General features: G+C 58.2%; 1 protein-coding gene across 7 annotated transcripts in view; it reads right to left on the bottom strand.

Annotated features, from left to right (window-relative positions):
• The window catches only part of LOC102455881 (DENN domain-containing protein 1B), a 30,267-nt gene extending 7,372 nt beyond the window's left edge, over positions 1 to 22,895 (bottom strand). For 2 of the 7 annotated variants that reach the window (XM_075902311.1, XM_075902315.1), the window contains exons 1-17: positions 22,651 to 22,895; positions 21,384 to 21,448; positions 19,529 to 19,572; positions 19,068 to 19,117; positions 18,430 to 18,549; positions 17,868 to 17,937; positions 17,633 to 17,713; positions 15,846 to 15,941; positions 15,476 to 15,529; positions 15,093 to 15,203; positions 14,508 to 14,608; positions 8,360 to 8,405; positions 7,783 to 7,884; positions 7,110 to 7,235; positions 5,835 to 5,936; positions 4,675 to 4,765; positions 3,270 to 3,310 (exon numbers count right to left, since the gene is read on the bottom strand). In XM_075902311.1, coding sequence (XP_075758426.1) covers positions 3,270 to 3,310; positions 4,675 to 4,765; positions 5,835 to 5,936; positions 7,110 to 7,235; positions 7,783 to 7,884; positions 8,360 to 8,405; positions 14,508 to 14,608; positions 15,093 to 15,203; positions 15,476 to 15,529; positions 15,846 to 15,941; positions 17,633 to 17,713; positions 17,868 to 17,937; positions 18,430 to 18,549; positions 19,068 to 19,117; positions 19,529 to 19,572; positions 21,384 to 21,448; positions 22,651 to 22,667 — 1,317 coding nt within the window. In that variant the 5' untranslated portion in view covers positions 22,668 to 22,895. Of the gene's footprint in view, positions 1 to 837; positions 910 to 934; positions 1,018 to 3,269; positions 3,311 to 4,674; positions 4,766 to 5,834; positions 5,937 to 7,109; positions 7,236 to 7,782; positions 7,885 to 8,359; positions 8,406 to 14,507; positions 14,609 to 15,092; positions 15,204 to 15,475; positions 15,530 to 15,845; positions 15,942 to 17,632; positions 17,714 to 17,867; positions 17,938 to 18,429; positions 18,550 to 19,067; positions 19,118 to 19,528; positions 19,573 to 21,383; positions 21,449 to 22,650 lie in introns of those variants that run through there. The other 5 variants (XM_075902314.1, XM_075902310.1, XM_075902316.1 and 2 more) reach the window with 5 other exon arrangements.
• Between the last annotated feature and the right edge of the window lie 2,404 nt (positions 22,896 to 25,299).

Raw genomic sequence — 25,299 nt, 5'->3', positions numbered from 1 at the left:
CTACGCTCCCCCACCCTGCACGGGGACACGCCTGCACCCCGCTACGCTCCCCCCCACATGGGGACCCCACTATGCTCTCCCACCCCGCACGTGGACACGCCTGCACCCCGCTACGCTCCCCCACCCTGCACGGGGACACGCCCGCACCCCGCTACGCTTCCCCCCTGCACGGGCACACGCCTGCACCCCGCTACTCTCCCCCACCCTGCACGGGGACACGACTGCACCCTGCTACTCTCCCCCACCCTGCACGGGGACACGACTGCACCCTGCTACGCTCCCCCCCACACGGGGACATGCCTGCACCCCGCTATGCTCCCCCCCACACAGGGACACGCCTGCACCCCGTTACGCTCCCCCCTGCACGGGCACACGCCTGCACCCCGCTACTCTCCCCCACCCTGCACGGGGACACGACTGCACCCTGCTATGCTCCCCCCCCCCCCGCACAGGGACATGCCTGCACCCTGCTACGCTCCCCCACCCTGCACGGGGACACACCTTTCCCCCCCTTACGCTCCCCCACCCTGCACGGGGACACACCTTTCCCCCCCTTACGCTCCCCCACCCTGCATGAGGACACGCCTGCACCCCGTTACACTCCCCCACCCTGCACGGGGAAATGACTGCGCCCCGCTAGGCTCCAGTCTTGGGACCCCCACCTCGCATGGAGACATGACTGCATCCCGTGCTACGTTCCCCACTGCATGGAAACATGGTGGCCCCCCCTTGCAATACCCCAACCCCCAGGAAGCCCCAACACTGCTACACGACTGCACCCCCCCACCATCAGCGCCCAGCGAACGGGAAGGGCGTGGATCCAGCAGGTGGCCTTACGTATTTGTACATGTTCCTGACCGCTGGGTTGGTCTTGCTCTTCACTGTGTGGAACAGAGCCCCGCCGCCTTTCTGGCAAGACAAAGCACAGAGACCCTGCCTTGGAGCGACCCCGTCACCTGGTGCCTCCTGCAGTCAGCTTGGTGCTTGGCCCTTAACCTTCCTGCCACTAGGGGGAGCCTGTAGGTGAGCAGTTACTGCAGGAGTCGCCAGGTGGCGCTGTCGCACACCCATCTTTCAAGAATCCCCATTGTCTCAAGTTTTGCAATGGGGGGGGGGTTTCTGGTGGGGTCTGCTGCCAGTGGGCGGGGGGAGGAGAGAGGAGGGCTGCCCTCTTCCACGGTCCCACTAACTAGAACCCGCTGGAGGCCAGCGCTGCGAAAATGTGGTCTCCACGTTTGTGTTTTTCCTTGGTGCGCGAGCAAGTGGTCAGTCTTAGGAAGACACACAGGCTGGCTGTGTCTACACTGGGCCACTTATTCCGGAAAAGCAGCCGCTTTTCCAGAATAACTTGCCAGCTGTCTACACTGGCCCCTTGAATTTCCGGAAAAGCACTGATGATCTACTGTAAGAAATCAGCTGCTTTTCCGGAAATACTATGCTGCTCCCGTTCGGGCAAAAGTCCTTTTTCCGGAAAACTGTTCCGGAAAAGGGCCAGTGTAGACAGCCCAGTAGTCTTTTCCGCAAAAAAGCCCCAATCGCGAAAATGACGATCAGGGCTTTTTTGCGGAAAAGCGCGTCTACATTGGCCACGGACGCTTTTCCGGAAAAAGTGCTTTTCCGGAAAAGCATCCTGCCAATGTAGACTCGCTTTTTCCGGAAATACTTATAACGGAAAACTGTTCCATTTTATGCATTTCCGGAAAATCATGCCAGTGTAGACGTAGCCCCTATGTCTAGACTAGATCCCTTTTTAGTAAAAGGGATGTAAATTAGATGTATCGCAATTGCTAATGAAGCAGGGATTTAAATCTCCCCCGCTTCATTAGCATAAAAATGGCTGCCGCTTTTTTTCGGCACGGAGCTTTGCCAGAAAAAAGCGCCAGTCTAGATGCGGATCTTTCAGAAAATAAAGCTTTCTCCGAAAGATCCCTTATCCCTCTTAAAATAAAATAAGGGATAAGGGATCTTTCGGAGAAGGCTTTATTTTCCGAAAGATCAGCATCTAAATGGCGCTTTTTTCTGGCAAAGCTCATTGCCGAAAAAAAGCAGCAGCTATTTTTATGCTAATGAAGCGGGGGAGATTTAAATCCCTGCTTCATTAGCAATTGCGATACGTCTAATTTATATCCCTTTTCTGAAAAAGGGATGCAATTTAGACGTAGCCACACTGCGCAGGGCAGTTCAACTGGGGGCCAGGCTAAGAGCTGGGGATGAGCTCCATCTCAGCCTCCAATTGGCATTGATTCCTGAGGCAGCTTTGCACCCTGGGAAGCGAGTTGTGCAATGGATTGGGATTCCTGAACAAGGGCTCGGCCTGCCTGCAGCTTGTGATGCCTCTGTTCCGGTACAGAGTGTACATAAACAAGTTGCAAATATGCCCAGACTCCATCTCGCTGATTCCTCCTCCAACGGGCAGCGGACATGCAAGGTTTTGGGCATCTGCTACCTCTCCAGAGAGGGGCAACATTGTCGGCGCAGCTAAGCCACGGATGGGCGCTAACGAGAAATGAAAACAACTTTGGGTGTGAGCTTCTGAGTCCACCATGGTCACTCCAGCGGCTTCAGTAGCGTCACGCTCGTTTTCATGCTACATGCCCCCGGGGGAGTTAATTGACACAGGGATCAAGTATCAGAGGGGTCGCCGTGTTAGTCGGGATCTGCAAAGCGATGAGGAGTCCAGTGGCACCTTAGAGACTAACAGATGGTTCGGAGCATAAGCTTTCGTGGGCTGAGACCCACTTTGACACTTATGCTCCAATAAATCTGTTAGTCTATAAGGTGCCACGGGACTCGGTAGGGGCAGTGGCTCCTGTCGTTCACCTCTCTGTGACTTAGTCACTGGCCATTTCCGAGCCCCCAGGATGGCAGGGGTCAGATCTTGGCCTCTCTGTGGTCAATGGGACTACACTGATTGACACCCAAGGACCCGCCCTCTCAGGGTGTAAATTGTATCTGCTGAACGTCAAATCCAATTCCTCCTTGCGCCAATGGCAAAATTTGGCTCTGTGCTGCTAGACGCTTCAGGGAATGCTTAATGCAGGCAGGTCCGTGTCATCACCATTTTCCAGAGGGGGTAAACTGAGGCACGGAGGTGTGTCAGGTTCGGGGGAGGGAGGACCCCTTCCATCCTCCAGATTATGCTGCAAGTTAGTGGCAGGGGTGAATAGAATGCAGGCATCCGGTTTCCGACTCCCTTCTCAAAGCCCCCCCTCCCCCGCTCTAACCACTATGCCCCACACCCCTCCCAAAGCTGGGAATGGAACCCATACCTTAAGGCTTTCTACCCACAGCTGGTATGACCTCAGGTTACCTGCATAGGGACAGGAAAAGGCCATTAGAGACTCAGAGCCCTAGGTAAGGTCCTCACACCCCCTCCCCCATGCCTGGCATACATCCTGTGCGGACGTGGATACAGCCAAGCCAGCTCTACCATCAGTGCCACTGCATTGTGGGGGAACCTCGGGTGGCACCCACGTTAAAGGGTCACAGCTGAGGGGGCAGAGGTCACAGTGATGGATGGACAGATTGGGGGAGGCAGAGTCGTAGAATCCTAGCACTGGAACGGGCCATTAGAGCTCATCGAGTCCAGTCACTGGCCCGCATGGCAGGGCCAAGCATCCCTGTCAGGTGCCTGTCTATCCTGCTCTTAAATATCTCCAGGGATGGAGATTCCACAACCTCCCTGGGCAACTTATTCCAGTGTTTAACACCCTGACAGTTAGGAAGTTTTTCCTAATGTCCAACCTAAACCTCCCTTGCTGCAGTTTAAACCCCTTGCTTCTTGTCCTATCTCAGAGGTTAAGTCTTCCCTCACAGTTCATGTTTTCTAGCCCTTTACTCATTTGTGTTGCTCTTCTCTGGACCTTCTCCAATTTGGCCACATCTTTTCGGAATTGTGGTGCCCAGAACTGGACACAACCCTCCAAGGGTGTGTCTAGACTACATGCCTCCTTCGACGGAGGCATGTAGATTAGCCAGATCGGAAGAGGGAAATGAAGCCGCGATTAAAATAATCGCGGCTTCATTTAAATTTAAATGGCTGCCCCGATCTGCCGATCAGCTGTTTGTCGGCAGATCGGGGGAGTCTGGACGCGATGCCCCGACAAAGAAGCCTTTCTTCATCGACACAGGTAAGCCTGGTTTCACGAGGCTTACCTGTGTCGATGAAGAAAGGCTTCTTTGTCGGGGCATCGCGTCCAGACTCCCCCGATCTGCCGACAAACAGCTGATCGGCAGATCGGGGCAGCCATTTAAATTTAAATGAAGCCGCGATTATTTTAATCGCGGCTTCATTTCCCTCTTCCGAGCTGGCTAATCTACATGCCTCCGTCGACGGAGGCATGGAGTCTAGACACACCCCAAGTGAGGCCTAATCAGCGCAGAGTAGAGCAGAATGACTTCTTGTGTCCTGCTCACAACACTCCTGAATGAGGTTTGCTTGTTTCCCAACAGTCTCACAGTGTTGACTCATATTTGGCTTGTGGTCCACGATGACCACGTGGGGTGGCAGAGTCATGGCGTGGTGTCAGGATGAGCAGGGCCAAGCAAACCCATTGCCGTGGCTGCCTGGGGATGTGGATGGGGTTGTGTTATACGCAGAAGGGCTCACACCGGGGGCACTGCGCCCCAATTGCCCCCCAGGGCAGGTGCAGTCGGTGGCTGCCCCTTCCTTACCCGCCGCCATCCCGCTGTTGGTGATTTCCTGCTCAAACACGTCTGAAAAGCCCACGCCGGCATTCAGCTTCTCCAGGCGCTCGTCGATGAACTGAAGAGTTGGTGGCGTGTGGGGGGGACACATGCAAGGGGAGTCAGGGAAAGCACATGGAGAAAAAGGGAACCGTTAGAGAAAATTGCAAAGGGCAGGGGCAGATGGACGGGGGAACCATTAAAAGAGAGCATAGGGGCAGATGGACAGGGGGAACCATTAAAAGGGAGCACAGGGGCAGATGGACAGGGGGAACCATTAGAGGGAAGAATGGGAGGGCAGACGGAGAAGAGGGAACCCTTAGAGTGGAGCACTTAGTAGGGACAGATGGAGGGGGGCATCATTGGAGGGGAACACATAGGGGGCAGATGGAGGGGGAACCATTGGTGGGGAGCACACAAGAGGCAGATGGAGAGGGGGAACCATTGGAGGGGAGCACATGGTGGGGCAGATGGAGAGGGGGAACTATTGGAGGGGAACACACAGGAGACGGAGGGGGAACCATTGGAGGGAGCACATGATGGGGCAGATGGAGAGGGGGAACCATTGGAAGGGAGCACATGGTGGGGCCAATGAAGAGGGGGAACCATTGGAGGGGAGCACACAGGAGGCAGATGGGGGGAACCATTGGAGGGGAGCACATGGCAGGGCAGATGGAGGGGGAACCATTGGAGGGGAGCACATGGCAGGGTAGATGGAGGGGGAACCATTGGAGGGGAGCACATGGCAGGGCAGATGGGGGGAACCATTGGAGGGGAGCACATGGCAGGGCAGATGGAGGGGGAACCATTGGAGGGGAACATTACGGGGAGAGCACATGATGATGCAGTGGGAGCATTAATTATAATGTGGGAGGGGCCCTTCGTTAATGGCTCCTGTGGCACCATGGAGCCTTACAGCCCTGGACACTATGGCTCAGGAGGGGGTGGCCCAGTCAGCCCCCCACCCCAGGTGCCCCACCCCTAATGCTCCTAGATGCACCCTCAGCCCTCCGAGGTAGAAGGCAGGTCGCACACATGGGGTGGGGTGGGGTGGGGGGTAGGCACATCGTTCCCTCTGGCCAAGGGCTGCCAATGTTTCCGGGGGTCTCAGGACTCCTTGCCCCCCAGCCTCGGGCTGCCCCCGTTACCTGTTTGAAGAGCTGCAGGTGCACGGCGTTGTGCAGGAACTCCCGCATGGTGCTGGACTTGTGGTTGAGGAAGGACTCTTGGCAGAAAGAGATGGGCTGGCCCTGGGGGAAGGGGGCACAGAGGCTCAAGGGGGGCATTACCCTCCTAGGAGGCTGGGGCCCCAGCTCAGAGACAGTAGCTCTGTGCCCCCTCGGGGGGGGGGGGGGAGGCCTGGAGTGGGGCCCCCCCGACAAAGCCAGCCTGCTCTCCACACCGGGAATTGACAACTAGCCCAATGCACAAGACCCCCCCCAACTTCCAGGGGTCTGCACTGAGGGCACTGACTGGAGGGAGGGGGGATTCCTGGGACAGACTGGTGTTCTCCCCCCCCCCCGGCTTAACCCTTGGAGCACTCAGGCTGAGCACCTCCCCCTGCACAGAGAAACCCACAGCAGCCCCTGGGTTTCAGGAAGCTCTGCCTGCGAGGGGGCATTAGGAGGGGACAGAGTGGGGAGGGTTTGGGGGTTCCCCACGTGGATCCCTGGAGAAGGAAACCCCCCAGCAGGGGGAAGACAGACACTTCAAGGGCTGATTCCTTTTGTGCTCCTCTGGCAGTGCTCTGTGTGGACACTCGCAGGGCAGGGCTGGAAACACTTGGGCTGCTACACAGAGCAGGGGGATCCCTGGGAGGGGAACACATGGGGCACGTGGGAAGAGGGGACATGTCGGGGGGGGTGGACTTTGTTTTTGTTCTGCGACTGTGACTCCTGCCATTGGCTGGGGTTGCCAGCTGTTACCGTAATACACCTAATAAATAACGTACAGCGCCTGGCACAGTGGGGTCTTGGCCTTGACTGAGAGTCCCAGGGACTACCGTAATACACCTAATAAATAACATACAGCAGCTAGTATAATGGGATCTTTGACTGGGGTCCTCAGGTATTACCGTAACACACCTAATAAATAATGTACAGCACTTGGCAAAATGGGGTCTTTGACTGGGGTTCCCAGGGGCTACCATAATACATCTAATATATAATGTACAGCACCTGGCAGAGTGGACTCTTGCCCTTGACTGGAGTGCCCTGGGGCTACCGTAATACACCTAATATATAATTCCCAGTGCACAGCACTGGGTTCCTGGGCCAGGACAGGGGGTCAAGGCGCCACAGCACCCCTAGTGAACATCTTGCCCAAGGGGGTGACATTGAGCCACCTAGCCCCATCCCGTCTCAGGCTGCACCCTCCCCCTCCCGGGAGCTGCCCGCAGTGAGCAGGATGGGGAGCCGCCTCACCGGGGTGCAAAGCAGCGCGTCGCGGTAGCTGCCAAAGAGCAGCGCCTGGGCCCGGAGGAAGGCTCGGGCCACCCCGTCCCCAGTGGTGGCCGACTGCTTCTTCAGCTGGAGCTTCAGCAGGGACACCTGGGAGAGGAGGAACCCACAGGAGCGCATCAGAGTCAGTGCCTGGGACCCCGGGGGACATTGGGGCTTGCTCAAGCTGAGCTCAGCAGGGCAGGGACCCCTGGATTAGGTGGGAGAGTCCATGCGCTGGAGAGGGAGGGAAATACCATTGGGTCCCTGCAAATCACACCCCCAGGGGGCCGTCTGGACAGGTACGGGGGGATCCGTCTGTGGGCCAGGGCTAGAGGGTCCCCGGGGCCCCCCGGAGACATACGCCCTTCAGGAAGCAGCTGAAGGGTGTAGTCGGCACTGGGGATAAGATCTGCCAGGCTGGGAGAAGCCAGCAGGGGCTCAGAGCTCCCCGCCCCGTGCCCTGGGTGTTCAGAGGGGGCACAGAACAGAAAAGCAGGGGTGACTGGGAGCTTCTGGCCATGGGGTGACAGGTTTGGATCCAGACCAGCATGGGACTTGCCCAGGACCATGGCGGTGGAATGTGGCCGGGGCCCCCTCCAGAGCAGGGGAGTTCACGCAGCCGCTGGTGCGGAGACGGGGAGGGGCGGGGACTGACCACGTCGCTCGGGAGGTTCTCCAGGTCCTGGAAGGGCGACTCCAACGTGTTGGTGTCGATGTTGAGGATCACCACGTCCTCCAGGGCCTTGCTCCGCACCCTCTGCGGGGAGAGGACACCCCAGAGGGGAAGGGGCTGAGAGGGACCCGGCCTCGGGGCGCTGCATCCCCCCACCAGTCAGCCGGGCTCCCTGTGTCCTCAGACCCCCCACGACGGCCCTTTGCCAAGGGACGCCTGATCTGGCAGCCAACCCGCAAGCCCGTCACTTGGCGCCCGGCTCCGCTCCAGCACCGGGACTCCCGCCAGCTCCTGGCAGATGCAGCTTTGACTCGAGAGCCAACTGAAACATTCAAGGGACCGCCCCCCCCCTTCCCTGGGCACAGGCTGAGGGAATTCCCCCCCCCCCCCGGGGCTGTGGTACCCTTTTCTGCACAAACACCTGCCCTTGGTTTCCACCTGGGAACGGACGGCGCGCCCCTCTGTGCCCCAGGGGATCCCCCACATTTCAGCCTCCCGCAGCCCCAGTGTGCACTGGGGCACACCCCCAGGCTCCACTCCCCGGGGGGGCAGGACTCACCTCCATGAGGCTGGAGTGGACGCCGATGAGGTAGGGCATGGGGGCGCTGCGAAGGAGCGGGAGGGGGAGAGAGACACTCATGAGTCACAGATGGAGGAAGGATCAATGTCGCTACCCCCATCCCCGGGGCGGATGAGAGTTTTGCAGGGCCCAGGGCAGCACAATATCGCGGGGCCCCCCCTTTGGAGAAAAAACAGAAAAAAGGGGTCCCCCCTGTGCCCACTCCTCCAGCAGCCCCACTCTGATCATATGAGCTACCCCTCTTCATCCCCTCTCCTAACACCTCCCTCTACACACCTGCCCTGCCTCTCTCCTCTGGTGCTGGTCCCTCCCCTGCAGGTGTCTGCCCTTCTGCTTCACCCAGAATCCCCCGGCACCTGCACCTTCCCTTAGCCCTGCACCCTCCAGGTGCCTGCCCCTTCCCTCACTGCCCCTACCCCCTTTGCCCTCTTTTTCCCTGATGCCCACCCCCTCACCACCCTCTGCCCCCATGCTTTCACACATGCCTTGCTGCATCCTCGCCTTCCTCATGCCCAGCCCTCCTTTCAAACCTTCTCCCAGCACCTCCCCCTCCCCCCTTTAGCCCCCAATGCCCTTACCTTCTCCTCTCCCAGCATCACCCTGTCCCCCCTCCCACTGACCCCTCCCCTCCCGCCCTTTTCCTCATTGTCTCCGCTTGGCCCCCTGCCATTTGTCTCTCCTCCCCTTTTTTCTCCTGACCTGCCCCCCTCCCCTCAGCACAAGCCCCTTCCTCTGCCATCCACCTTCTGCCTTCCAGTATGCAGGGCAGCCGCGGCCCCAGCCCAGGCTCCAGGCCACGTGCCGAACCGAGCGGTGCAACGCTGGGCCACGCGGTTTTGAAGTCCCGGGCCGTGGCGTCACGCCTCGCCTCGCCATGCCACGCCACGCCACGCCACGCCACGCCTCGCCACGCCACGCCATGCCACGCCACGCCCAGGTGTCTCCCCTCTCAGCTGTTGCGCGGCGTTTCAGCACACCGCGAATGTGCTCCCTCGGCCCCACGTGGCCCGTACTGGCCGGCGCCGGGGAATTTCAAAAGTGCAGGGCTGCGGCACCCTGTCCCGCTCGCCCTGCCCTATATCCACTGCTGCCCATCCTGAATGTCCCCAACAGCCCCCCCCCCCCCCGCCGGGTATCCAACAGCTACAGCGCTGTGTTGCCCGGGTGACAGAGCCTGGAGGGGGTTGGGTGACAAACCACTTGAATGCCGAGGCAGTGAAATGTGGTGACGCTTGTTGCGTGAGTACAGGGCAGCAGGACCGTGCTTAGCCCGTCCTGGTCTGGTGGGGTCTCTCCCTCCCTTGTCTCGGAGGGGTCCCGGGGAAAACAGCGCGGAGTCCTGGGGCACCTGAGGGACTCACGGATTTATTGGGGCATTAACTTTTGTGGGACACAGGCCAGTCCTTGCCTAAAGACAGCCCCCCAGCCTGAAGCAAATACCCACCTGCTGCCACACCTCAAACACACTCCCTCAGGAACCACCCCTGCAACAAACCCCACCGCCAGCTCTGTCCGCACAGCTGCACCCCCGACACCACCACAGGCCCTAACAATCCCAGCTACCACCTCAGGGCTCATTCACGGCAGAGCCTGGAATGGGATATACGCCAGCAAGTGCCAGCCATGCCCCTCTGCCGCATACATTGGCCAAACTGGACAGGCGCTGCGCCAAAGGAAAAATGGACACAAATCAGACATCAGGGACGGTCACACACACAAACCTGTAGGGGAGCATTTTAATCTGCCTGCACATTCAATCGCGGATTTAAAAGTAGCCGCTCTTCTACAAAAGGAACGTTATCACCCGATTACAGAGGCGATAAAGATTACACTATCAACTTAGGCTTGAATAAAAATCGTGACTGCTTAACTCACTGCAAAGGCTATTTCCTTGCTTTTTAATATTCGCATCTCCACATCGAATGGTACAAATTCAGGATGTTAAGTAGCAAGTAATTTACCAGTCGAGCAGTCGATGGAATTTCGATAGGCACTTCCCCATTCCTCCTTTGAAATGTACAAGAGCCCCCACTGGGAGTCTTGTACATTTCAAAGGAGGAATGTGGAACTCGGGGCCAGCAGGAAGTCCATCGACTACTCGACTAGTGAATTAGTTGCTATTTAACATCCCACCTTGACGGGATTAGCTTCACTAACACAAGCAACGTCTTCCAGCTTCTGGAACTGCCCCTCCAATTCATCCCTCAACTGAAATGGCCCATCCCAGTGGAGACAGAGGGTGGGGACAGATGTTTGCTTGATGGGCTGCCTATGAATCACAAATACTGTCGGAGCATCCCCAGAGAGCGTCTTTGCATTGAATCATGGAATCGTAGGGCTAAGGTTGCCATATACTTTCACAAAAGATCGTGAACATGGCGAGAGAAAAAACTGGTTGAACAAAAAAAAAGTTGTTGAGTGAAAAAAAACGGTCACTGCGCCTTTAAATCCTCCCCGCTCCCCCCGCCCCCGCCAAATGCGGCAAGGGAAGAATGTCCCCGCCGGCCTTCCGTCTATCAGGTATCTTCTGTTTTTTTTACTGACCAGGGGCCACAAATACTGGACTGTCTGGATGAAAACTGGACACCTGGTAACCCTACCTAGGGATGGAAGAGATCTCAGGAGGCATCAAGTCCAGCCCCCTGCCTGAAGCAGGACCAACCCCAACTCAATCATCCCAGCCAGGGCTCTGTCAAGCCAGGACTTAAAAACCTCTAGGGATGGAGATTCCACCCCGCCCCCAGGGAACCCATCCCAGCGCTTCCCCACCCTCCTGGGGAAATAGTTTCTCCTAATCTCCAACCTAGACCTCCCCCACTGCAACTTGAGCCCATTGCTCCTCGTTCTGCCATCTGCCACCCCTGAGAACAGCCTCTCTCCATCCTCTTTGGAACCTCCCTTCAGGGAGTTGAAGGCTGCTCTCAAATCCCCCCTCACTCTTCGCTTCTGCAGAGTAAACAGACCCAAATCCCTCAGCCTCTCCTCATAGGGCATGTGCTCCAGCCCCCTGATAGTTTTTGCTGCCCTCCGCTGGACCCTCTCCAATGCATCCACATCCTTTCTGTAGTGGGGGGCCCAAATTTGGACACAATACTCCAGATGTAGCCTCACCAGTGGGGAATAATCACTTCTCTAGATCTGCTGGCAATGCTCCTCCTAATGCACCTGAACGTGGCCTTAGTATTTTTGGCTACACGGGCGCCCTGTTGACTCATATCCAGTTTCTCATCCACTGGAATCCCCAGGCCCTTTTTTGCCGAATGGCTGCTTAGGCAGTCGGTCCCCAGCCTGTAACAATTCTTGGGATTCTTCCGTCCCAAGGGCCGGACTCTGCACTTGTCCTTGTTGAACCTCGTCAGATTTCTTTTGGCCCAACCCTCTGCTTTGCCCAGGTCACGCTGTACCCGACCCCATTTGTAGTGTGGATGCTTCAGCTCGAGTCTGCGCTGGCCCGGCTGTTAGTTACACCCCCGGCGGAGAGGTTCCCTCGGTGAGAGCTGGAACCTCAAGGGAGCAGCCTGCAGGGGTCTCAGCAGCAGGTGGCAGTAGACCAGACCTGGGCAAAATACGGCCTGCGGGCTGGATCCGGCCCATCAAGCCACCAGATCCAGCCCATGGAGGCAGTGGGGAGCCCCAAGCAGGCTACCCTGCTTGCCCTGCACTCTGCTCAGAAACTTGGCTGCAAGGCTCTTTCTCTTTGAGTCCAGAGGGAAGGAGGAGCGAGATTCAGATGCTGCTCCCGCCCCCAGCACAATCCCATTGGACAGACACTGGCCAATGGGAGCTGCCTGTTTGAATAACAAGCAGCCACAAAGCACAACCCTCAGGCTTACTCACTCAAGCACATGGCCAAGCAGGTAGAAACATTTTAAGCTCTGCGGACCAGCAGGTAGACTGAAAAGTCTCCTGGCAGAACCTGCCTCTGGCACCTCAGCCCTATTCTTCCCCAACCCTCTGCCCCCCACTCCTGTCTCACTACTCCACATGCACCCATACCCCCTCCTAGATCTGGCACCCCAACCTCCTGCCCGAGAACACAATCTCTCCCTGCCTCCTTCACCCAAACTCCCTCCCAGACCCCATTTTCCCTCCTGCACCCCAATGCTTTATCCCAAGCTCCCTTCTGCACCCAGCCTCCATCCCAGATCCCGCACCTCCTCCATTAATACCACGGAAGAGTGCGGCCCTCGACCACTTTCCAAAATCTTGGGAGTGGCCCCCCCATAAAAACTGATTGCCCAGCCCTGAAGTAGAGTGAACAGTAGCTCAATAACCAGCAGTAGCTAGATTGAGTGGTGAGGCCGGGGCTGGAGGAACAAGCCAAGTGCCTCCCCCCCACACCTGGGAGGTGAAAACACCTCTGCATTCTGAGTCTCCCCTCACCAAGGACAACAAAAGCGGGGTGCGCTGGAGGGAAAAGAGAGGGGCAAGCTTCAGGAAGGCTGGATGGTGTTTGTTCGACTCGGGTTGATGACTTTGCTGCAGAACGCTGGCTTTTGGGGCATCAGTTCATGCTTCCTCCTAGGCCACGCTATTTAAAGAACCCCATTTGCCAAGGGCATGGTCTTACACCGTTGTCCTCGTGAGAGGTCGGTATCTTGGAGAGTGTCGGTCCTCAACGTTTGTATAATAATTAATTTTTACAAGAGAATGGCCACGAAAGGTCCATCTAGCCCAGCGTCCTGTTTCCCCACAGCGGCCGGTGCAGGGTGCCCCCGAGGGAGTTGCCCATTCCCAGTGACTGGAAGTCACACTGGGAGCATGGCAGGGCTGCATCCCTGCTCTTCCTGGTTAATAGCCACCCATAGACCTGTCCTCCAGGAATGGATCTAGCTCTTCTCTGAACCCTGTTCTAGTCTTGGCCTTCACAACATCCTCTGGCAAGGAGTTCCACAGGTTGACTGACTGTACACTTCATGAAGAAATACTTTCTTTGGTTTGTTTTACACTGGCTGCTTATCAGTTGCATTGGGTGGCTGCTAGTTCTTGTGCTATGGGATGGGTTAAATAGCCATTCCTTATTCACTTTCTTCACACCCGTCAAGATTTTCTAAGACTCTGTCATATCCTCCCTTAGCCATCTCTTTTCCATGCTGAAAAGTCCCAGTCATTTTCATCCCTCCTCCAGTTTCATACTCTGAATCATGTTAGTAGCCCCTCTCCCCAATATAAATATATTTGGGCATGGGGTAACACAGACTGCATGCAGTAGTCAAGATCTGAGCCAACCGTGGATTTCTAGAGAGGCTTTATGATATTGCCTGTCTTAGCCGTTTCTTTCCTAATAGCGCTGAAGATCCCATGAGCTTTTTTGGCTGTGGCTGCACATAGAGTGAATGTTTTCAGAGGACCCTCCGCAGGGACTCCAAGATCTCGCCCTCTCAAGTGGGAGCAGCTAATTTAGACCCCGTCAGTTTCTATGTCTAGTTGAGATCGATCCATGCAAAGTCGTGCACATTGAGAACCATACAGCCCCCCTTCACCCTCACAATCTCACCCCTCATTGGCCCTGACACCCCCCTGTAAATTTGAACACCCCCCTAATTTTCTGGGGAAAACACTGCATGCCTCCAAGCACCAGAGTTCCCAGATGGTTTAACAAAAATACTGAACACCAACCCCCCAAAAAAACAACACCGGGAAAAAATTCTGTTGAGCAAAAAAAAAAAAGGGGGGGGGGGGACCAAAGTTGTTGAGCAAAAAAGAAAAAAAAATGGGGGCACTGCACCTTTAAATGGCCCAGTGCTCACTCTCCTGACACGGCAGGGGTAAATTGTCCCAACTGGGCTTCCATCCGGTATTTTCTGTTTTTTTTTTACCAGACAGGGGACCCGAATACTGAACAGTCCGGGTGAAAACCAAACACCTGGCAACCCTACATTGGGGATCAATGTAACAGATCAGCCCCCCCAAACCCACTTCTTGTGGCACAGCGCCTCCAGTGCCACCCTGGGAAACTGGGGAAGGCGCTGACTGCCAAGGGAGAGCGCCCCCTACTGAGTCCTCGACCTGCTCCCTGCAGCACAGCGCCCCCTAGCACCTGTCTGGGGAACTGTGGCCAGCACCAACCCTCCTGCCTCCCTGGAGCACGCTGGCAGTGTCCCCCCCAAGGCCCCCATGCCCTTACCAGCAGTAGTCGAGCAGGTGCGGGGGCAGCGTGGGGATGTAGATGTGCTGCCAGTACATGGGGTAGAGCATGGCGGAGGAGGCCTGGACGCAGGCTGTGAGCTAAGGACACACACAGGGACAAGACTGAGACTCTGTGCTGCTGGGGGGGGGGGGGACTCCACACCGGGGGAGGAGGGAGCGGAGGGGCCTGTGTGAAGCTGGCGGAGGCAGGGGACCCAAGAAATGGCCTGTGTTGATGGATGGGAGGGACATGAGTAGCAGGTTGTGTGTGTGCCAGGGCCCATCCCTCCGACCCTCCCCCCGGCGTGTGTGTGCCAGGGGCCATCCCCGTGACCCCCCCCCCCGTGTGTGTGCACCAAGAGTCATCCCTGCAGCCCTCCCCAGTGTGTGTGTGCCAGGGGCCATCCCCATGAGCCCCCCCCCCCCCCGTGTGTGTGTGCCAGGGCCCATCCCTGCAACCATCCTCCCCCAGCGTGTGTGTGCGTGCGCCAGGGGCTATCCCCACGACCTCCCCCCCCAGTCTATGTGCCAAGGGCCATCCCACGACCCCCCCCCCAGTGTGTGCGTGCGCTGGGCCCCTCACCGTGCTGAGCTTGCTGGAGGTGAGCAGGATGCGCCGTTCGTACAGCATGCTCCCGTACAGCTGCAGCATGTTGGGCACGTCCACGGCCACCACGAACTCCGTCAGGTTCCTCTGCGGGCAGCGCCCGGGGCAGCCATTAGAGGTACCAGGTCCCCCTTCCCCGGCTTCCCCTTCATCTCCTCTTGCTTCCTTCCTTGCACTCCTCCTGCCAGTCAGCGTGCACCCCTCCCCTGCACTGCACTTCCCTGCCAGTCAGTGCGCGCCCCTCCCCTTGCACTGCACTCCCTCCTGCCCGTCAGTGCATGCCCCTTCTCCTGCACTGCACTCCCCTGCCACAGTCAGTGCTCTCACATCCCCCTGCTGAGGAAGACACGGGGACTTACGTTCTCCGGGATGGTGGGCAGGCTGCCAAGGTCGGGTGCAATGAAGTACGAAGGCTGTAATGAAGATGGGGGGGGGGGCATTAGCACAGCCCCCACCACCAGGCGGCACCGTGCTGCGGAGTTAGTGCTGCTCACTCAAGCTACACACGGTTAATCATCATCATGCTGGTCATTAGTTGGCAGCCAAGTCGGTTGCCCTGGCTGGAGTGAGAAGATTCGGAGGCAGAGTCTTCTCCTTCCAGCAGCCCCCGTCCCACCCACCCCTTAGTGATCATCTTGTGGCGGGGGGGGGAACCCCACACTGTCAGGGATCGCTCGGTTAGTCGGCACACTCCGGCTGGTTAAAATCGGGCGGAGGATCCCGACTCACCGACTCGGTCCCGCCCGCCGGATCCTGGGTCCGGTCTCTGTGTCGGCCTTTCAGAAAGTTGCCGGTGGTAATTTTCAGTTTGTTCAACTTCTGGTCCTTGCGGGACAACGAGGGGGATAAAAGCATAGAGACACACGCACGCCCCCACCACAGTGCACCCCGGCGTGGTCAGTGGATGGGGCTTGGAGGGGTAAGAGATTTCAAGGCCAAAATCCCGTAAAACGTTCCCAAAATAACCCCTAGAGCAGACCTCTTAGAAAAACAACCTATCAGAGCTGCCCTACAGGGTCCCACCATGGCCAATCAAGACCAGCATCCCGTCTCTGAGTGGCCAAAGATTTTGGGACACCGATTCGGGGTTGCCAACGCATGGGGTTACATCCTGGACCTTGGCTAATAGCCACTGATGGATCTATTCATTGTGAATGTATCTAGTTCTTTTTTTAAAACTCATTTGTGCACGAGGCTATCGCAACATCCTGAGGGAGGGAGTTCCACGGGTTAACCGAGCAGTGTGTGGGGAAAAAATAGCCTTCCTCTTTTTTGTGTTAAATCTGCTGCCTATCCATGTCATCGGGTGACCCTTGGATTTTGTGTTGTGGGGAAGGATAAATAACCATTCTCCGTTCCCTTGTTTCCACACCCGTCACGGTTTCGTAGCCTCAGATTATATTTCCCCTTCCCCCTCACCCCACTCCACACACACTTTGGCTCTCTTTTTCCTAAACCGAACTCTTGATTTCAAAATGGCCAGTGAGGGAGAATACTCTCTGGGAAACTGTTCCCATGGTTAATTATCTCTGCAGTCAAAAATGTACACCTATTTCCAGTCTGAACCCACCTAGCCTCAAGCCATAGGCACTGGATTTAATTAGCCCTTTGGCCACTAGATTGAAGAGTCCTGATTTTTTCAATGGAAAACTGAGGTTTGACTTAATGGATTCCCACCCACCCCCCACCCGTCTGCTTCTCCTGGAAAGTGTTGCTATGTAAAAATACCCCAAACTGAAATATTTTGGCCCCAAACCAGAGTATCCTCAATTAAAAAGGGCGCCTTGGTGTCTCGTGGGACTTGTCGTTTGGGTGCCTCATGCTGCTGTCGTCCTCTATAGGAAGGACTCTGCGGTTTGAAAAAACTTAAAAAACAACAAATAGTTGAGCAGGACCTTAAAGACTAACAAAACATGTAGATGGTAGCGTGGGCTTGTGGTTTGACTACATCTCCCAGGATGCACCACAGCATCCTAGGTCACACTTCGCCCTTCACGGAGGGGAGGAAGTGGTGCATTCTGGGAGATGTAGTCCAAACAGGGAGTTGGTCCATAGGGACCAGGCACACAAGGGACTTGAACTACAACTCCCACAAGGCACCGACAGCCCCAGTTTGAATTGGACTCTTAGGTTTCTGCCAAAATATAGTGCCCAAAGGTCACATAATCAGGCAAAAAAATTCAAGGAAAAGCTAAAAAGTTTCTATTGGTAAAAGTTTGCTAAGGGGGGAAAAAACAGCTTTTTACTTTCCAAATAGCTGTAAATTATACTGGATATAATGGACCATTAAATCCGGCCCTGTGAAATTCGGCTATTTTAGGGGGTTGTGGATAGGCACCAACTTCCTCTCTAGTTGGTGGGTGTCCGGCCCTTCCCCTGCTTCCTCCAAGTGCCTGCTCCACCCCACCCCTACCCTAATTCCACGTCTTCCCCCAAGTTCCCACCCTACACAGATGGATAATGGACCCAGAGGAAAGGCAGCGCCCCCTAGTGAGAGAGACTGAGCTGATACTTACAAATTCGAGGTTGACGGGGCTGTTCAGCTGGGGCACTGGGTGGCAATAGAGCGTGGAGAGGAGCTCGGACAGTTCATGGAGCTGATGGGGAGAGAGAAAGGATGAAACTGATCTGCCCAAAGGGAGCTGGGGTGGAGACGGTGATAAGGTGCTTGGGATGTAGTGAGATGGGAGATGGCGGGAGAAGGAAGGGGGAGAAATGCCACCAAAAAGGACCCAGGAGTCCTGGGCTCACCTGCCCCTTAGCCAAATGGTCTGCGATGTTGTTGAGGATCTTGTAGAAAACTTCAAACCACGGCAGGTAACTGAAGGAAAGAGAAGCAGGGGGCGGTTTATTGTCGGTGGTACGGGACCTAGAAGAAGACCTGCCCTGCCGGGCACTGAATAGACCCGGAGTGAGAGTCTGTGTCCCAAAAAGCTCAGCTGGGGAAACTGAGGCACGTCACGATGAAGGGCCTGAAATGCAGCTGCCGCTAGGGTGAGGCTGTTTATATCTCAAAGCGCAGAGGCAGCTGCTTCTGGTGCGAGGCGCATCCCTGTTTGTAACAGCTGCACGGCAAGGCAATTCAGGAGCATCAGAAGTGAGGAAGATGCCCAAAGCCAGCTGCACTGCCCCAGGGACACGGGAGAGCCCCAGGAATGGAAACAATTGACCCAGCAGGATGTGGGGGAACACGGCAGCTGTGGGAACTGGGCACCTGCTAGGGCCCCGCTGCCGCCTCGGGCTGCGCGAGCACGGAGGGGAAAGCGCCCCCTGGCTGAGCCGCTGGCCCACTCCCTGCCACGCCGCGTGGTACCTGAGGATGCAGAGGCAGGTCTGGAAGCCGCCGGCCAGGCGGCAGAACCCGAAGCGCTGGTTCCCCTCCAGGTCCGTGAGGGCGAAGGTGAAGTTCTGCACCATGGAGCTTTCCTTTACCCTGCAGGGGTCAGGGCACCCGTGAGACCCAGGGGAGACGAGGAAGCTGACGGCCGGCCCCAGCCCCCTGCCACCGGGTTGGGCCGGGCCGAAGCTTTGGGCACTGGTGACAGACAGGAACCAGAGCCTGTCCCAGGCCAACACCCTGAGCACGGGGTGGGGTGCAGGACTCCTGGGTCCTCCCCGACTCTGGGAGGGGGGTGGGGTCTAGTGGTTGGAGTCCCTCTGCTGGTCCCGGCCATGGTGCACTGAGCTCTCTGGGCCTGATCCTGCCAGTGACTCAGCATCTTCCTCTCCCCTGGGCACTCAGTGCGCCCAGTGGTCTTTCATTTGCCCCCTGGGAGGCGGGGAACTCAGCCCCCCCTCCCCTGCAGGAAACTCCCTGCAGCCACCCCACTGCCAGCCCAGCTTGGCCAGGGGCGATTGGGCCCCAGGCAGCCTGGGACGCTTTCAGCTGGGGCCGTCCCCGTGAACCAGGTCGGATGCCCCCCCCATCGAGGTGCCCACGCAGCCGCCTACCTCGCCACGTCGAACGGGAAGCAGAATTTGGGCAGCATCTGGATGGACTCCTGGGGAAGGCAAGGTGGCAGTCACACGCTGGGCAGGGACAGCCCCCTGGAGCTAAACGCGGGGCCCCAAAAGCCCCATCAAACTCCCCAGCCCTTGCAACAGACCAGACACCAGGCCTGAGCTGTGAGGAGTTTCCGGGAGACCTGGCTGGTTTAACCCCACTGAGGCGAGACAGGCCCACGAGGGCCTGATCTAGGGGGCAAGGAGGGGGAGGTGCCAGCGAGCTGGGCCCATGGGTGTGATCGCTGGGCAGGGGGCGTACTGAGCTAGAGGGACGTGGGGCAGATCAAGCGCAGCCCCATGGCTCCGGGCCCAGGCCCCAGTGCACTGTGGGGGGAGGGATGATGTACAGCTGGCTCCCCCCCCCATGTGGGCAGAGGAAACACGGTGCTTGGCAGAGGGGCACAGACCTGGTCATCAAACTCCTCCGGGAACTGCCTCAGAACCTGGGGGTCTGTGGGGAAAGCAGAGAGAGCTGCCATGACTGCCTGCCCCCCCGTCTATCTCCCCTGAGCCCCCCCCCCCCAAACTCCCTCTCCGGTGGGGAGCAGGAAGAGGGTTAGGAAGTGACGTGTCCAAAGCTCCAAAGCCAGGAGTCCTGGCTCTCCTGCTCTAACCACTAGACCCCACTCCCCTCCCGGAGCTGGGACTAGAACCCACGTCCTGGCTCTCAGCCCCCCCCCTTCCCTCTAATCATTTTATGAAAGCCACCCATCAGCGCTCCTGGGGGGTAATGACCTTCCCCCCTCCCGCCGCAGCACAGCCAGGAGCTGGATCAGAGCCGCCGAGGGGGCAAAGGTCCTGTAGCCCATCTCCCATCCCCCTGGAGTCCCCCAGGCCCTCCGAGCCTGGAGGAGAAATCCCCCCTTGCTACTGCAGCAGGGAGGCGGGGGCCCAGGCTGGGTGTGCCCACGGGGGCGAGCGAGGCACAATATCCCTGGGGAGCCGTGGGCCCGAGGGGAGATCCGTCTCTGCCCCTGGATTCTCCCGCACTCCCAGAGCTGCCTCTCGCTGGGACAGCTCCCTCCCCAGGGTGCCAGTGCCCACCCACCGGGAGCTGGCACAGGAATGTGGGTTCCCGTGACACCTGTGCAGGGCACGAAGCCCCCCCCCCCCCCCCCCCGCACACACTGCTGCTACACGGAAGACTTGCTAGCTGCCTCCACCTCCGGTCTCGCCACTTCCTGTGACTGTCGAGAGCCACCCGGCTCTGCAATGGGGGGGAGGCACTAAACCAAGGCTTTGTGCTGCCCCTGGAACCAGCCCCCCTGCTCCATGGGGAGGGGGTGTCTGATTCACCAGGACCTCACGGGAGCTGGGCTGTAATATAGGCAGACTGCTTCCACTGCAGCTCTTCACCCAGTTCCAAAGTGCGACTGCCTCTGGGGTGTGGCGTGACAGATGTTTACCTAGGGATCCCTCACCGGCACAGACAAGCGGCTGCTTCTGGGGTGGGACATGGGGGGGGGCTGTTTATCAAGGGATCCCTCTCCCCCCCGCCCCCGACACGGATGGAGCCGCTGGGGGAAAACAGTTTGGGGCAGGAAGTGAATGACCTGGTTCCCAGGACAATCATTCAAACTGCAGGGGGACTTGGGACGGCAGAACAGAACGGTCCCAGGCTACTGGCAGGAAGTGAGAGAAAATACCTGCTGAGCCCCCACGCCAATGCCTGCATCCTACTGGGACGTAGGCCCCCTCCTTCACCCCTGCCACCCAACAGCCCCCCAGGAGTTTTGCTTGCAGGTCTCTCATCCAATCACAGACCTGATGGGTCCCTGCTCAGCTGAGGGGCCCTGAGGAAATCCCAGCTGATATCAGACAGCCAAAGATGCTTCAGGTCTCTCCTGAACCGCAGATGCCCCCAGGCCCATCCCAAATGCTGTCCCTCCGGACGCAGCCGCCCGCCCCCTGAAATGCCCCAGGACGGCCCTTGTGTCTGTGGGCCCCCCAGAGCGATGGAAAAGACACACTGCACCACTGCTCTACCCACTAGGCCCCTCTTCCCTACCAGACTCAGGAGTCCTGACTCCTTGTCCCTTCCGCCTCTTAGACACCTCCACTCCCCAAACCTCCCAGGGCTGGGGACAGAAGCCAGGAGTCCTGGCTCCCGGATCAGTGAGCTGCCCTTAGCCCCAGGGGACGCAAGGCGGAGTGGAACCAAAAACCCCTGTGCCTGTTCCTTTCCCTTCTGGCCCACCCCCTCCAAGAAACCCGGTAAACCCCATACAACCCGCCCACCCCGGGCGCTGGGCCAGGACTTACCATCCTCTGCAGACTTGGGGCAGGCCGCCTCGAAGAACAAATCAAATGTCTTCTGGGGATTTTCCCTGGTGGGGAGAGAAGAGTGGAACCTGTCGCCTCTGGCCGAGACCGTCCAAGCTCAGCACACGGGCCGCAGTCACAGGACCCTGCGGATTTGCCCCCGCGGGCACTGGGGGAAAACCTTCCAGGAAGGGCCCAATTCAGGCTGCTAAGAGTTTTTGTCTCCTGGGGATCAAGGGTGTGTGTGTGGATTTTAATGCACAGGTCAGGGCCAGCCAGGGTGGCCTGGTCAAGGACCCTGGTGACAGATCCAGACTCCACCTGGCATGGGGACTGCACTGACACACTATGGACCCTTGGCTATTCTCTCCAGCTCCGGGAGGGGAGTTGGGTCTAGTGGTGAGAGTAGGGAGCAACCGGGGGAGGGGGAGGATTCAGGGCTCCTGCATTCTCATTCACTTATGCCCGAAGAAATCTGTTCACCTCTCAAGTGTCCCGGAGCCCTTGTTGGTTTCTCAGATACAGCCTGACATGGTGACCCCTCTGAGACCGGGGAAAGTCACTCCCCTTCCCTGGGCCTCAGTTTCCCCCTGGGAGCAGGGGGACAGTGGCACGGACCTGCCTCTCCGAAGGGAGGCTGGATTCATCCCTACGCAGGAGGAATCTTTGGCCAGAAGATGCCAAAGGACGGCAACGGAATTAGCAGGTACCACTCCACCGGGAGGGGGGGCACTCCCCTCCCCCACCGATGCGCCCCATATTCCCATCTGCCCCAGGGATGGAGGAGAACTTCCCACCCTGCAACTGCAACATCCCACCCCCACCCCGGCTCTTCCTACCCAGGGCTGCTCACCTGCCTGGCTCACTCAAACCCGGGCATGCTTGCCCCGCTGGAGCCCGAAGCTGGCCCAGCCCTGTGGGCAACAGGGCCAGCGCCCTGCCAAATTAGAGAGCCCTGGCTCTGTCGCCCCTTTGCAGAGATCCCCCCGTGGGTGGTGTCCCCCCGGCCCCAGCTTCCAACCCACCGAAGGGAGAAATCTTCCAGTCCCTCTGGGCCACTCGCTTCGTGGGGGCCTGAGCCATTGAAACCAGCCAAGAGGGGGGGTCATAAGGTGGCCTGGCCCTCCGCCTGGGATCAAAGGTCAATTTCACTTTCTCCGCTGATCAGCTCAAGATTCAGCAAATGGGAACGGGGCAAGGGGAGGCCGAAAATCCCCAGCCCACGCCCTGACAGCGCTCAGAGACAATCCGGGGGGGGGGGTCTTACTTTATCCGCGAACCCATGGCTCTGGCTGCTCCTTCCCCGTCACGCTCACATCCCGGGAAGGCTGCCTCCAGCAGGGCGTGGGGCCCGCAGCACCCCTGGAGGGGAGATTTCAAGGCCGGGTTGGGTCTTAAAAAAAAAAAAATCTCTCCCCTATTTTTTTTTACGGTGCAGCTACAAGAGCATGAGAGAGAAATCGCTCCTTTCTTGCTTCAGTGTTTCCTGTGTGGCTTTTCGTTAGAGGAAGTCTGAGGGCTGTGACACCCAATGGGGACCTGGCAGGCTGGGGCGGCGGGGGGGGAGGGGGCATCGTGAGGGGGAGGAGAATGGGGTCAGACCGTGAAGAGAAGGCGGTCAGATCAGTGACAGGGGGAAACCGAGGCACGCAGCAATGACATGCATGTCCTGATGGCGGAGGCGGGGGAGTGTCTGGTTTTGCCCTGCTCCTTGGAGACCCTGCTGCAGATCACAGAAGGTCCCATGTGCCAGCTCAGAACTTGGATGGGCAGCAGGATGTTGCCGGGAGTCAACGGGGGACACGCATCACCACTTTAATCAACGCTGGCCCCAGGGTGGCCCTAGGGGGTGCTGTGCTCCAGGGATTGGGGTGCGGTCACAAGATGGGGTCCTGGCCCTCACTGCTCACCCCAATGTGGAGCTAGGGGCTCAGTAGGGGGTGCTCTTCCCTGTCAATCAGTGTTGATGGCAATGCCCCAGTGCGGCACTAGGGGGCGCTATGCAGCAGGGAGGAGTGCGGGAGCTCATCAGGGGGCACTGTGGGGCAGGGAGCAGGCTGGGGGCTCAGCAGGGGGCGCTGTGGGGCAGGGAGCAGGCTGGGGGCTCAGCAGGGGACGCTGTGCTGCAGGAATGGGAGGCTCAGCAGGGGGCGCTGTGGGGCATGGAGCAGGGGGAGGACTCAGCAGGGGGCGCTGTGCTGCAGGAATGGGAGGCTCAGCAGGGGGCGCTGTGCTGCAGGGAGCAGGGGGAGGACTCAGCAGGGGGCGCTGTGCTGCAGGAATGGGAGGCTCAGCAGGGGGCGCTGTGGGGCATGGAGCAGGGGGAGGACTCAGCAGGGGGCATTGTGCTGCAGGGAGCAGGCTGGGGGCAAGGAGCATGGGGTGCTCTCCCCTCGGAGCAGTGCTGACCCCAGTGGCTCTTCACGGAGCTGGGCCAGCTCACCCCTGTCAACGCCTGGTGGAGAGGAGAGAGCAGGTAATTTCGATTTCCATGTAGGGAGGCTAGGACAGCCCTATCCAGCCCCGCCCCCTTTACCCCAAGATGAAAACGAGCCCATCCCTGCTGGGGCTGCCCAGTGGATCCGTCCCCACATGGGGCTCGACAGGCGCCAGGAGGTTCTGTCTCGCCTGAAAACTTCAGCGACGAGGGGGCGCTCGGCCCGTTGCACCAGTGAATAACACCCAGCTCTCAAAGGCGGCCAGGTCAGCAGCAGCATCGCTGCCTGACAGCGGGGGAAACTGAGGCACAGAGGAAGTGACATGCCCAAGATCCTCCAGTGGGCCAGGGATTCAACCCAGGCCTCCTGCGACCTGCTGTATCCACTAGGCTGCCGGGCCTCCATTGGAAGAGCCTGACCGGAGGGCAGAGCTGTGCCATTTCTTCCACCAGCAGGCGTGGGCAGGTCAGCAGGTGGCCAGTAGTAAATACAGCTCTGGACCGACATCTGGGGCCAGCCGACTGGGAGCCAGAACCTTCAATTTCCCCCTAGATCCCTGGTAAGGCATCACATACACGCTTGTGGGTAACTCAGGGTTAACTTAAAGGGATGCTCCCTTTTGCACCTACTTCTGCCTGGGACATAAGCCCAGTCAGTTTCATTTTCTGTGCCTAGACAGCAAATTCATTTCCTGGGATTATTTGTGGCCTAGTGGTTACAGCTGGGGGGGGGGGGGGTCAGGACTCCTGGGTTCCTTCTCATGCTCTGGGTGAGGGGCAGGGTCTAATGTGGAGGGGAGGGATTCAGGATTCCAAAGCTCGATCCAGTCACAGGGCAGCCTACAGGCCCTCTTGCCCTAAATGGGGCGTTCAATAGGGGCCTGGGATCTGGTGCATACAGGAGCTTGATCCAAAGCTGCACCCTGTAACGGGGACACACTTTCCGACATCCTCCTGCTGTTTGCCCTGATGCAGCTTAGCTGGCACCCTGGAGCCGGGACTGGAATCCAGGAGTCTCGTGCATGAAACCGGGTGTGTTGCCAGAGGGCAAAGCAGGCTGTCTTGGTGTAGAGAGGCTGGTACGCTCCCAGGGCTGACCAGACAGCTGACGAGGGTTCCTCAACTTGACCACAACACGACCCCTTTCCAAAGGGCCTGCCAGGCCCCTTTTAGCTGGGATCAAGTGGAGAGCCCCTGGAATAACAAGGATGGGGGGGTTTGCAAACTCTGGAATAAGAACCAGCAGCCTAGATGAGCTGACGTGCAGAAATGGGATTTGTCCGGTGTTGCAAACTCTGGCAATGTCTCACGTTTTTTCTGAAAGCCCAGAGTCACATGAAGGTGGGGAAAAGTGCATGTCGAGCCCTCCTCCTCATAGAGAAAAGTTTTTAAATGTCACCTGCGTGCGAGCTACAGAAAACAAGAGGCAGCTGGACAGAAGAACCCCAAATGTACTACGTGGGTTTTTTTGTTTTTTGT

The sequence above is a fragment of the Pelodiscus sinensis genome, chromosome 19, assembly GCF_049634645.1.
Source record: "Pelodiscus sinensis isolate JC-2024 chromosome 19, ASM4963464v1, whole genome shotgun sequence".
NCBI lineage: Eukaryota > Metazoa > Chordata > Testudines > Trionychidae > Pelodiscus > Pelodiscus sinensis.
Note: the sequence above shows the minus strand (reverse complement) of the source record. Positions and strands in the feature narration are given on the sequence as shown.